Source organism: Sphaeramia orbicularis, chromosome 17, assembly GCF_902148855.1.
Source record: "Sphaeramia orbicularis chromosome 17, fSphaOr1.1, whole genome shotgun sequence".
Lineage (NCBI taxonomy): Eukaryota > Metazoa > Chordata > Actinopteri > Kurtiformes > Apogonidae > Sphaeramia > Sphaeramia orbicularis.
This window is the reverse complement of record NC_043973.1, coordinates 25,688,958-25,701,323: the sequence shown is the minus strand read 5'-3', so window position 1 is coordinate 25,701,323 and position 12,366 is coordinate 25,688,958. Positions and strand designations below refer to the sequence as shown.

At 39.5% G+C, this 12,366-nt stretch overlaps 1 protein-coding gene across 2 annotated transcripts in view; it reads left to right on the top strand.

The window, feature by feature from the left end:
• Nucleotides 1-1,836: 1,836 nt before the first annotated feature.
• cdh2 (cadherin 2, type 1, N-cadherin (neuronal)) overlaps nucleotides 1,837-12,366 on the top strand; it is a 63,355-nt gene continuing 52,825 nt past the window's right edge. The window contains exons 1-4 of one of the 2 annotated variants that reach the window (XM_030160575.1): nucleotides 1,837-2,425; nucleotides 5,809-6,014; nucleotides 8,345-8,433; nucleotides 10,007-10,115. In XM_030160575.1, the coding sequence (XP_030016435.1) occupies nucleotides 8,374-8,433; nucleotides 10,007-10,115 (169 nt within the window). In that variant the 5' untranslated portion in view covers nucleotides 1,837-2,425; nucleotides 5,809-6,014; nucleotides 8,345-8,373. Of the gene's footprint in view, nucleotides 2,426-5,808; nucleotides 6,015-8,167; nucleotides 8,434-10,006; nucleotides 10,116-12,366 lie in introns of those variants that run through there. The other variant, XM_030160574.1, reaches the window with a different exon arrangement.

Sequence of the window (12,366 nt, the reverse complement as noted above, 5' to 3'; positions counted from 1 at the left end):
TAATGTGGAAAATGGTTCCTATAATTGTAATAATTTACTGGATGTACTTTAACACGTACAAACACCATTATACTCTTTTCATTCTGCAACCGCTACTGACCTATGTGGTATGCAACTTTGTAGCAGCAACTCGCAATCAAGGTGACGCTCTGTCTAATTTGTCCCTATAGGCAGAACTAAAATAAAAGTGTAATGATGCGTTTATGAAAGCTAATTTTTGACCCCTATGGAAACAAAGTAAATTAGGCACAAGGGCATTAACATTTCAGCTCTTGACCTAGCCCCCATTATACTAACATTTACATTACTGTGCGCTGTATAGAATGAGAAAAAGGTGAAGAAGGTTTTAATTGAAGGTTGACATAACCTTTTCGCATGCAAGGTTCTGCAATCAGTCTTAATGCGTAGGGGGTGCAATGCTTAGTTAACCTACTCAGGTTACATCACATCTAATATGTCTGCCTTTTGCTATCTGCCTGCATTAGAAAAGAAAAACATTGAACTGGACATGGAACCCAATTAAAAGCTAACTCTGAATGTGTATGGCAAAAGGTCAGTAATCTGTCTTACTGTACACTGTGCCTTGCAAAATTAACCTTGTCAAATTAAATTAAGTGAAAAAACACTTGTGGCAAATGCAGAAAGTGAAGTAAAACCAAGTTCTTGCTGAAAATCAATGTGACGTAGAAAAAAAAAAAAAAAAGAAAAGGTGAAACCCTAACCCTTTGTCAGTTACTGCTTCCCACAGTGAGTCCTGGAAAAGTAATTAAGCTTTCTATTTTTAGATCAGTTTCCTATTTATTTATTTCTTTATTTTTTATGTAAAAAGCAGACGGCAGCTCTGCCAACAGAAATACTTTGTCAGCAACTTGATTGCATTTACATGGTAGAGTGAAGCCAAAGCTGGAGCAAATTAGAGAGCTCAACCATGGGCTCTGCAGGAATAACAGCCACTTCAAGGAATGCCATGTGAGGAGACTTGTCAAAAACAACACCTCAGATATGCAATTTTTTAACATCGTGCCCTAAAATTATGACTAAGCACTATGTTTGTTTTAGCATTGTTCCTACATCCATCCATGTTTCCACACATTTTATGCATGTTAGGAAAGAAAACCCATAACAATACTGTATCAAACAGGCGCAGAACAGTCCTTTCTCAAGTGTACTTGGAGGAACAAATGCTCAGGCGCTTAAGTAATGTGAGTTATAAGTTATATTTGACTCGATATGTGGAAATACAATGCATTGTTATGAGCTCTTGCACTGGGCGGTATCAAAAATGTGCACCAAGAATGTAAACCTGGCCCCGTTCATCTCTAAAATGTAACACTTGTTTAAAGAAAATGGAACAAATGTAAGTTTCACCAAACACTATCAAGTCATAAAAATCTAAATGAAACAATAGAAGTGCAGTTTAAAATGTGAGTTTGGATCATAGCACTGTGAATACAACAGTTGTGAGTCATGTAATATCCCTTCTCTCTGGCTCCAGAGTCCCGCTGACACAGCAGCTGTGAGCAATACATACTTTGTGTGTGTGTGTGTGTGTGTGTGTGTGTGTGTGTGTGTGTGTGTGTGTAGGTACATGCATGTGTGTATGTGTGTGTGTGTGCACTCCTGTGTGTGTGTGTTAATGTGTGTGTGACTGTGCAGGTGGTAAGAGGGAGGGACAGCAATGCCTGTGAGCTGAATAACAAATCTAGCATACTGCACACCTGAGGAGCTGTCACTGTCATAATCAGCCGTTTATAATGCATGGCAGAAGGGGGACGGGAGTCGAGAGGAGGAAACCAGGACACAGTTGGTATCAAAGCTCTGTCTGCATTATATCCTTTTCTTCTTATCCTCTCTATTACTGTCTGTGAGGGTATTTTTTTTACTCTGCAGTCACATTTTCTCCAAGCCATTACTTATCTCTCTCTCTCATCCACTGAGTTGTTGCATATAAAGCTGGACAGCTCTGCTTCTGTCCCCTCATCCTCCCTCCTTCTTCACACTCCGTCTGGCCCAGCAGGTTTGTGTCCGGACACTTCCTTCGCAGAGCTCAAGGTGACACATGGCTGCTCAGGCACCGATGAGTGCTCATATCCCCAGGCCTCTTGACGGCCACCAGTTTGCCCCCCAACCCCCCTTTCCTTTTTGTTGTTTCAGTGAGACGCTAATCTATGGTTCTGCTGTGAGGGCCACAGGAGCGGCAGGTTGACTCACTTCCAGCTCACTGACACAATCATTCACTGCTTGTATTGGGGAGTTCTGTCTGTCTCTATGTGTGTGTATGTGTGTGTGTGTGTATGTGTGTGTGTTGCAGAACAGTGCCTGTTAGACAGCATGGCTGATATTTTTCTGCAGGGTCAGCAGAGACCTGGCCAAGCCGGCATCATGGAGGAGTAAATCAATGAAACCCAATTAGACACCAAGAAAGGTGAGAGAAGAATTGAGCAGCTAAAAAGCACAGACAAAAAGTGTTCCTTTGGATTTTTTGAGAAAAAATAGTGTACCAAACCCTTTTTTTTTGGCTTTGTGACAAATGGATCCTAGCAGTTTTATGTGTGTATACTGGTGATATTTTTGATATTTATTTCATATATGAAAGCTCTGTAAAATAATGAAATAATGTAGCCAGAAACTAAGAGCTGCTTATTTTAGTTTTTGCTGCATCCTACTGACCCTTTGGTATTATTCTTGCTCAGTTCCCCGGTGGGAAAGGACTGCAGTCATGTGTCTGTGTGGAGGGTGAGAGTAAAGGCAATATGTCTCATGATCACCTCCTGAGCAAGCCAAATGAGGCACCCTTCACTCTGAGCAACCTGCCACTAACATCTGCTGCTTTGGCCGCAAATGCCCTTCTAAGTTGTGTGAATCCTGTCGACTTATTTATACAAACCACTGTCTATATTACAAGTATGACAGCCTCAGGAAAACACAACGTACATTACAATTGATTAATCTTTACTTTATGTAAATTATGACTGATAAGACCTTGCTGAAACTGCAAACAAGTTAACAGTGAGAAGTCTGCGTCCGTGGATGCAGGTTATACAGGATCCCTCTAGCATTGATGGCGATGCACTTTAAATGCTCCATATTGCTTATATGCAGGTTATTAGTTTTGTGTTATATTTTCTCTTCCTGATGCCGATGAAAAACACAGCAATCTTTTCTAAATTAACAGAAGAAAAACAGCATCTTAAGCATTTGATAACCTGCTGACTGCTAATGAGCTGTGGAGATAGCATTATGCACCAGATAATAATCCTGTTCGCATTGACAGGGAAAAAATAGATACTAATACCCACAGGCAAGTGTGCTGGAATAGGCACTATGGCAATTACCGTGAATTAGGATCACATTTTAATCTCATTTAAGCACAGTATATTTGTGTTAAATCAACAATATTGTCTTTTGGGAAAAAATAGAGTATCGCTAAACCATTTTTTCATGAAAAAACGTTGCATTGTTGTTTTTTTATTACGTATATTATTGTTCATGGAAACTGATTTTATGCCATCATAATAGAGGCAATTTCCTAATCATGTATTTTAATATTCCAGATTTCATTTATTACAGGGGCACATTAACTAACTTGACTTTTATCGTAGTTTTCATCATGATTTTAATTCTTTTAATGAACACACAGTACTTCTTTATGCAATCTGGCAAACTCATAGAGCAAGCTAGACCTTTGCCACTTTCCTAAGCCCACAGTAATTATTAATACATTTTTGTAATCAGGCCTCTGCTCCATTTGCATGGAAGCAATCTAATAAATGTGAAAACTAAAGTCTCAGCTGAAAACATTAAGATAACCAAAAAAATCTACCATTTATTGAAGTAAGCTCTAATCGCATTACCTCTGTGATTAGAAAAATAAAACAGTGGCTCATCCCCTGGCTGCCTCCAAAATTAAGCTCTTGATAAGAAAGCCCAGTGTGAGACCAAGGAAGGCGCAGGGGTGGATCAGCAGCAGCAACAGCCTTCAAATAAATCCATCCAGGCCCCCACCGCATAGACAGACTGCTGGTCCACTCCTAAATCAGAGAGACCGGGCTGTCACGACCAGAGACCTTGTCTTCTTCCAGATCAATAATGATAAAAGGAAATAACATCTGAGCTGAAAACACTGAAGACACCAAAAACCTTCATGATCATTTTGATGCACTTTTACCTGTTAAATATAATAACATATAGCCTAAAAATGCAAGTGTGATTTTAATACTGCAGTCCCCCTGCAGGAGATGAGATGAGTCTTGCCAGGCATATTATGACTTTGTTGTACTTGTCAGATCTAACTAAAACTAAAACAATTCAAAACTTTTTAGTTTTTGCTTGTGCAAGTGCAATTGACTGTGTGAGCATGAGCAATTGACCAACTAACCTGTCATGTATAAAGGATAAAGCTATTAATTAAGACACAGGTTTTTTTTGTTAGTTTCAGTCTGGAAGCATTAGAGCTATTTATTATTTTGTCAGTCTGTGCTGCAGTGAACAGAAACTTGCTCAGTCTGACCAAGGACAGTTATCAGAATTGAAATGGTGTAAAAATAAGCCACCAGCTGCATTAATTAACATCCAAAACTACCTCTTAGACACAGTGTGAATAAAAGACAATATGTGATAACACGTGAATAATAAATAATTGAGACAACTGCCGTTTCACACAAATGTGCCATTACAAATCAATAGCCACCCTTTTATTGCATCACTAACTAAAGCTGCTTCTTTCTCTCCTTGGGTTCCTCTGGAGTTCAACACAATTTGGCTTAATCAGGCAATCAATCACTATTAGATCTGTGTGCCACGCCAGCACGCAGCAGGCAGATGTGGCCCCCAGCAAAAACTACATTCTCTAAATTGGGGCAGACACACTTGTATGAGCCATGCAACTCAGTACATGTTGCCAGAGCTCACAAAGAAGCATTTTGCCTTTATTTGTCGACAAAGGGGTGGCACCAAGCTGCTTCACTGACATGTCTTTTCACAAGAAATTACAGGAAATAAGCTCAGAGGAAATGTGTTCTTGAAAATTTCTGACACTCTTTGTCACATTGTATACAAGACAGTATGATCAGATCTTTGGTGCAATTACATATTTTTACAAAACAAATCATGAAATAGTCTCACACACATTATGTATAATTTTTAAGATGACACAGTGTGACCTTGCTGTACAATACAAACATAGCCAAGAGATGAAATGCACATGCAAACTATAGAAATATACACATTTATGCATGTGTCCCAGTGCACATAAAACTCTTTTTTAGCTTCATTGCTCAAATGGCATAGAATACTGAATGGGCTTATTTGGCACAAGAGAAGAATAATCAGAGCATTACTGTGGTCCTTTGAGATCCTTTATTGAACGCATTACAATGAAGCTTGATTGGAATTGATAATGGCTTTGAGGACTCGGTTGCCCCTCTCTACTTACTCATTTGTTCCAAACCAACCTTTGACATGCATGCGATTTCCAGTGACAAGGTAATTAGCCAACTGTAAGGAAGAGGTCAAAATATCTATGTTTACACAAAAAGAGAATGTATGTCCTCCTATTCAGTGTAATTTCAAAATGCTGCCTGTCTGTGTTTGTTCATATATAAGCAGATACTAAATTCAAAAGAAAGACGACTATTGTCACTGACTATTATCGTGTGTTTTTGGTTTTGGTAGAAATGTCCGAACTCTGCTTTACAGTACGAAGGAGCAGAGAGTAAACTGTGTGATATTCCTGTTTCAACACAAAGTCAGCATGAAGAAGTGCCGCCGATGTGAAAGCGTTGCTGACCTCGACCATTTTTCTTCCAGTGCCATCAAGGCCACCATGCTGCAGCAATCCACGCTGCATCCAATTGTGCAGAGTAAAAGGTGTGGAATCAAGGGCTCCTGCGGGCCACCAGCCGCTGGACACCTGTGCTTATGAGAGTCAACCGCAGAGTCAGCACCACGACCAACATGCAACACACAGCTACGTCACACAGGCCTGGAGAACAATGTTATCATGCCACAATCAGGTATGTGGTGCACACACAGTTCTCGGGGTTTCAGTCTGCTTGTATTAATCATGAAACATGATATTGTTTGATTGAATGCACCAAGTCCAAATTGGATTCCCACTAACGCCTCCTCCTCTCCCTGCTTAGACAAGTACTGATGAAAGATAACCGCCTCTGCATTAATCAAAGAGATGGAGCATTTTGATCCCACTCTCAATTAGATTAGATTACATAAATTTAACAATTTGTACAAAATGTGATATCAATTATCTGCAGGCCATTCAGTTTGATCTCTTGCCCCATTTTGACACAACAAATAAAATTAGTGCACATTGAAACTGCCTTTAAGAAAAAAATTAAAAATAAAAATTCTTTCATGTGTCTGGATGTTGCAAACTCTTTTTTTTTACACTTCCCTTCTTGTGATCCTATTTATTTCACACAAGAACACTAATTAAATTAAATATTAAAATATGGATGATCACGTACACCAATCAATGGCAAGTAAGTGACACGACTCACTTATAAGAAGAGAGCACTTTAAAAATCTACACAACTCATTTGTTGTGTGTGTACTTACTGTAAGTAGGAAGTGATATTGCTTACTGTTTGTTTAGAATTACAAGACACCCCTCAAGAGTGATGGTTTGATTTGTAGGAGGTAGGGAGTACCATTGCTCCCATCACACACTTGCATGCTCTTCAAAACGCCAATAACTTGGAAAACAACAGATTGCCCAGGAGGAGGTGAACCAAAAGTCAGCCCTTGTTTATTATTGGGAAATGGAATAAGGATTTTCTTGTCTAGTAAACTGAAATATCTCTGTGTCACAGATGCAATCTATTCCATAGAGCCATCTCTTGATAGTTAATTAGGTGTCAGCAGCACTACCGAGGTAATTTAACCTTCATCAGGCTGTATCACATGAGAAGATAATGCAAGGGAATTATTCATTGCATATTTTAGAGGAACATGAAAAAAGCTTTACTTACGGATTCTTGGCTTAAGTGAAGATGAATGAAAGGAATGCAAAATTCAAGAATCTATAGTGATCGAGTCATTTGTGAAACAGTGAGCTTATTAGATTGCATTGAAGGAGGCTGGCTGTGTGTGACAGAGATGCACACATAAAGATTTAGCACTAAATCATTGACAAGTAATAATCCTTGAGATCAAACATGCAGTAAACACCAATTATCAAAGGCTGATGCAATCAAAATCTCCCACTTAATGATCTATCGAGTCTAGGCTACTCTTTATATGAGCTGAACAATTAAAATAGTTATTGAAGTCACTGGTGTTCACCTATAAAGACTGAATATTACAAAATAATCATGGCACCCATGCAAACTGCAGTATAATCCACTGAATGAACTTCAAACCTAAAAAAAAAAAATATGTTTTGCTGACTATGTTGTTAAAAAAAAAACACATTGCATATTCTGATATGCTTTAAATAAGCTGTGAGATATTAACATTCAGTGCATCTTTGATTCCCTCAGTCTCAAGCGGGAGCCTTGTATGAATATAGAGGGTATAATTAAGTGAAGCCAGACAATAAGCAAATAAATGGTGACCTCAAACTGACATTAAAAGACTTCTATTATGGGCTGCAGCTAATCTAAAATGATTAGAAAGTCTTTCAAACTAAGCAAGCAACAGTGAGAGTAGACTAATTTGATTTGGCCTGGAAGAGCACATTTATATTTGCTCATAAGAGTCATATTATAATTGTATAATATGTGGTTTAATGTTGGATTCATCATCATCAGTTTTATATTTGGGTTGATCTTATTTATATAAAAAAAAAGATAGTAGAGTCTGTGAAATTTAATCAGGAGATCACAGCCTGCACCCACTACCACAGCTAAGAAATAGTATTGAATAAAACACAGAGTAAATAGAGCTCAGCACCTCACACTGTGACTGAACATAACTATTATGTGTGAATATTATAATCCTGTTTCATGTGTGGGGGGGCTGCTGGTACATGCAGAAGACCCCACTCCGCCCCAGCAGTGAAATTGTCAATGTGGCCAGTAGGGAGAGACAGAGAGATGGGCGGTTTATAGCCGTGGCTGGGGCTCTTTTTTGTTTTTTTTGTTTTTTTTGTTTTTGTGTAGGACTGGATGGGAGGGAGCAGCAGCCTCAGTACCAGGCAGCGCTCTCCCTCAGTGCAGACTGGATAGACAGAGGAGGAGGCTGCTACATGCTGCCCAAGCCGCCGCCGCTCCTGCCTTTGTCATAGACGGATCTTTCCACCGCGGTCACACCGGGAGGATATCATTTCTTTTTTTTTTTTTTTTATTTTTATCATTATTTCTTTTCTTCTCCACGGATTCCACAGGGGGGAAATAAGCAAGCACAGACGTATCAATGTACTCACTACACGAGGGTAGCGGTCTGCTTCTGCTGGCGATCTTGGCAGGACTGCAGGTAATGTAATTTCAGAGCGGTAACGAGCGGAGTTACGACGGGACAGTTTAGAATTTTTTTTTTTTTTTTTTTTAAGCGATGATGCTTGGTGAGTTACAAACCCGAAGATGGTGTCCTAACAAGCACTTCACTTAAAAAAAAAAAAAAACAAAAAACAAAAAAAAAAAAACGTAATGAGAATTGACTAAAGTAGCTCGTGCCTTCATTTTTTTTTTTTGCAAGTATCGCGTGTTTTCGAGATGCTTCACCAAAACTACATTTTATATCTCCGAATTCCAAATAATTTCATGTTAGCGTGGTAGACCGATACTTCATATAGCTGAATCTTTATTGTCTGGAAGTTAGGCGATACAGGCCCACATTAACCTAGTTCTCAGTCGGTTATATTTAGTTTAGGTTTAATATTTATGTAGATTGCTGCAGCGTGTCCCTGTCCCCCGGCGAGATAATTGCTTCTCTGGTAAAAAGCCATTACGAGCAGCGGTGAAAAGTAGCCTCCAGTAAAACATTGTCTTTACAGGTTATGTATAGTCTAACTACAAGGAGGAGAGATAATAATTTTGTTGTCCAGCTCAAAGGTTTGAAAACTGCCCGCTTATAGTAAAATAAAAGTGTGTTATTTAGCTGCTATTACAATGTGTGTATAGGAGTTGCTAGCTAAATTGTGCACTTTTGGCAGCTGGGCTAGTATGAGGTAAAAGTACTGGCACCTTACATCCATAATTGTACATCCTTGTGTCCTTGTTGTATGGCTGTATCCTGTGCTAGAATTCCAGCTCTGCTCCTCCCCCTCTGCAAGCGTTTTCCATTTAAATTCCTCTGATTAAGAATGGCAAGTGGCACTGATACCCACAATGCTCTTTTTCAGCAGGGCTCCTCGTTTTTCATTCTTTAGAGTGTGCATGTGAAGAAAGTAGGGCCAGGCATGTATGTGTGTATGTGTGTGTGTATGCTCCAGTAGCTGAATCAATGCTGAGGTTGTTGAATGGTTTATATGTGCCATGTTTGGACACATTTATGCTTTGTGATTTCATACTAAATGTTATGTGGAAACACAAGTCCCAGTGTTTGTCATAAGTTTTATTTCCCCTGTATATGCTGGCATCCTCATCGCACAGTTCTCTTTTTGTGGATTCCAAACACAAAGCACCGTAGTTGTAGCTTTTATTCAGCAATTATTATTCTGCTTTCTTCCCACAGTAGAGGATGAATTGCCAGCATTTACTTTGATTTCCTTGACCCTGTACTTTAATGTGGAGTGTTTGTCCAGAATAGTGTGTTGATCAGAGGAGCCGACGTGAGTGCTGGCTATAACCCTACCCTCTGCCTGGGCCCCTCCTGGGGGACAAATGGAGCTTGTTCCTGCCTAGCCATGCTTTTTGGCTAATGCTTAACCCTTTTGGCCTCATTATCCTAATTGCGGTCCCTGCTATAAAAACAACAGATGCTTTTGTACAAATGTGGGGACTTCAGAACGTGACCAAGAGGTTTAGGAGGTAACAGGCTGCATTTTTGAGCACTGATTTATGACTCATTGTTGCACTCCCCCAACTGTCTCCCCCCACCATTACAGATTGCAGCAGAGGGCAGGGGCACCCCACCATGCAGGCCAGGCTTCTCGGAAGACATATACATGGTTGTGGTGCCAGATATCACAGAGAAAGGACAGCCCCTTTTTAACGGTGAGTTGTGAAAATTTCTTTGTGCTGGATGCTTGTTTCGTCTGTGTGTGTGCGTATAGGTTCTCACATCAGTTGTGCGCGCTTGTTTCCATGTGTTACATTTCAGGCAGGATCAGAACAAGCCTGACATCTTTTTCTGTGTTGCTGTGATGTATTGCAAGCTGTGTAGTTTGTATTGTAAAGTAGCTGGAAAGTGGTTTAATTTTATATACGTAGCTCTTGTCCATTTTGCCTACATGCAGTGTTTTCCCCTCTCAGTGCAGACACAAACATAAGCAGATTGTTGCTTAAAGGCTAGATGATTCACTGTGGTTAAACAGTTTTTGCAATTTGCATTTTTAGATGAATATTAACTGCTGGCTTTGGTATTAAATCAAGAAAAAAAACTTGATTTAGCTTGGGACACTTATTGCAATGAATAAAAATCAATTACACAGAGATTTGAATACTTATGCAATTTTAATCAAGCAAATAACCTAGCTATTAAAAATCCCATGCTTTGTGCTGGTACATTGAATTATTTCTGTCATCACGTGCCATTATTTTGCAAATTAAACAGCTCTTTGATGCAATGGTAAGCAGCATGCAGGATGTATTTCTGTTACTTTAAACTTTAGTTTGCCTAAAGGTTCCTGTTTCAATCACATTCATGTATCACATTACATTACTAATTCAGTATAAGGAGGGTAATTACAGCAGTTTAAGTATTTTTTAAGATGTGTATGGCGCAGTAGTTCTGTTGGAAATCATCCTAGAATGTTTGATTTCTTTTTTTACTCTTCAATATATAACCTGGTGCAAATAAAAGGAAAAGAATATGCAATTTTTTTTTTCTCTTTTGGCTGTAGTTCATTACACTGTTGAAGGCATGACCAATACGTCTTCTTTGGAGTTTAATACAAGTAAAATGTGGATGCAGCTACCGTGTAAAAGTATGTAGGCCTACAAACGGTAATAAAAGCTGGAATATATCACCAATGTGCCATTAGAGAGGTTAGTGCCTTGAGGTCGTTTGGACCAGAAAGCATTCTCACTTGTGTTGGATTTCACAGTGTGTGCCTAAAACTTGCAGGCTGCCATTGGTGTGAATCACAGAGGAGGTGGAGGAGGAGGTAGCAGTGAGGAGAAAAAGAAAAGAGAGAGGGAAGAGAGTGCTTAGCTGGGTGGGTGCAGCTTTCACTAGGCTTTACCTTGTGCACAAGTTTCTGTTTGATCCTGCAGGTGATGGATTTCCCTCTGTTGGCTTGTGGATGAGCCGTGACTGGGGGTAATCAGGTTCCCTTTTGTTTGCCCCCCGCACTACCCCCTCTCCTCTTTACTCTGCTTTCCCCTCCCCCGATGGGTTGTTGCTCTATAGAGATTTCCTTGACAGAGGGGCACTCCTGTGTCATTGTAATGCAGCAGGGCTCAGCAGCGTGGGATGATGTTAATGAAACTGCATTCTCTAATGAAAAGCTCCTGTGGTATGTTTTGAAAGACAAAGCCCCCATAGTGTGGACTATGCCTAAAGTTTCCAACTTTCCTTTCACCATGCTGATTTCCAATACTGTTTTTAACTAGGGAGCTGGGTGTTTTTTTGTTTTGTTTTGTTTTTTTTTTCCTTTTTTTTGCCTCTTTAGTCGCATGGCGTAACATAATGCTTTATGTTGCCTTGCATTTCATTAACTTTGTCAATTGTGCCCTTAAGGTCCTAAATAATTAATGGAGTTATTTTATTAATCATGCCTGAGTTATAACAGAACACACTGCCTTTGTTAGGTTATAAATAACTCATATGGCTAAGTCAATTTTGAATAAATTTCTTTTTAAGTTATAGGTTAGTTATCATGAGGGGTTTGTGGGACTACTTTGCTTATTTGAAATAGAATCTGTATGAATATCACTGTAATACTATATGTGCATTGGTAAGGTGTCAGTTACGTGACCCCTTTGCTCATATTGCATTGAAGGCAGACATGCATGCAGCAGAGATGAGCTGTTAAATAGCTTTGTCCTATCTAATTGCAAACCCTTCTTTGTTATTGATTAAGAGAATACACATCCTGAGGTCTGTAAAACCTGGAAATGGAGGCACTCGACATGTAAACAGCCGGCATTGTATGCGCTAAATGAAAGACATCCTGTAGATTTGATGATGGCAATTGTGTCCGGCCATTTAACATAGCTATTTGTTGGTAAGATTTAATCACATTCCATGGGGCGTAACTGAACTTTAGCTGTTAGCTAGCCAAGTGATGCCCCATTGATTTTC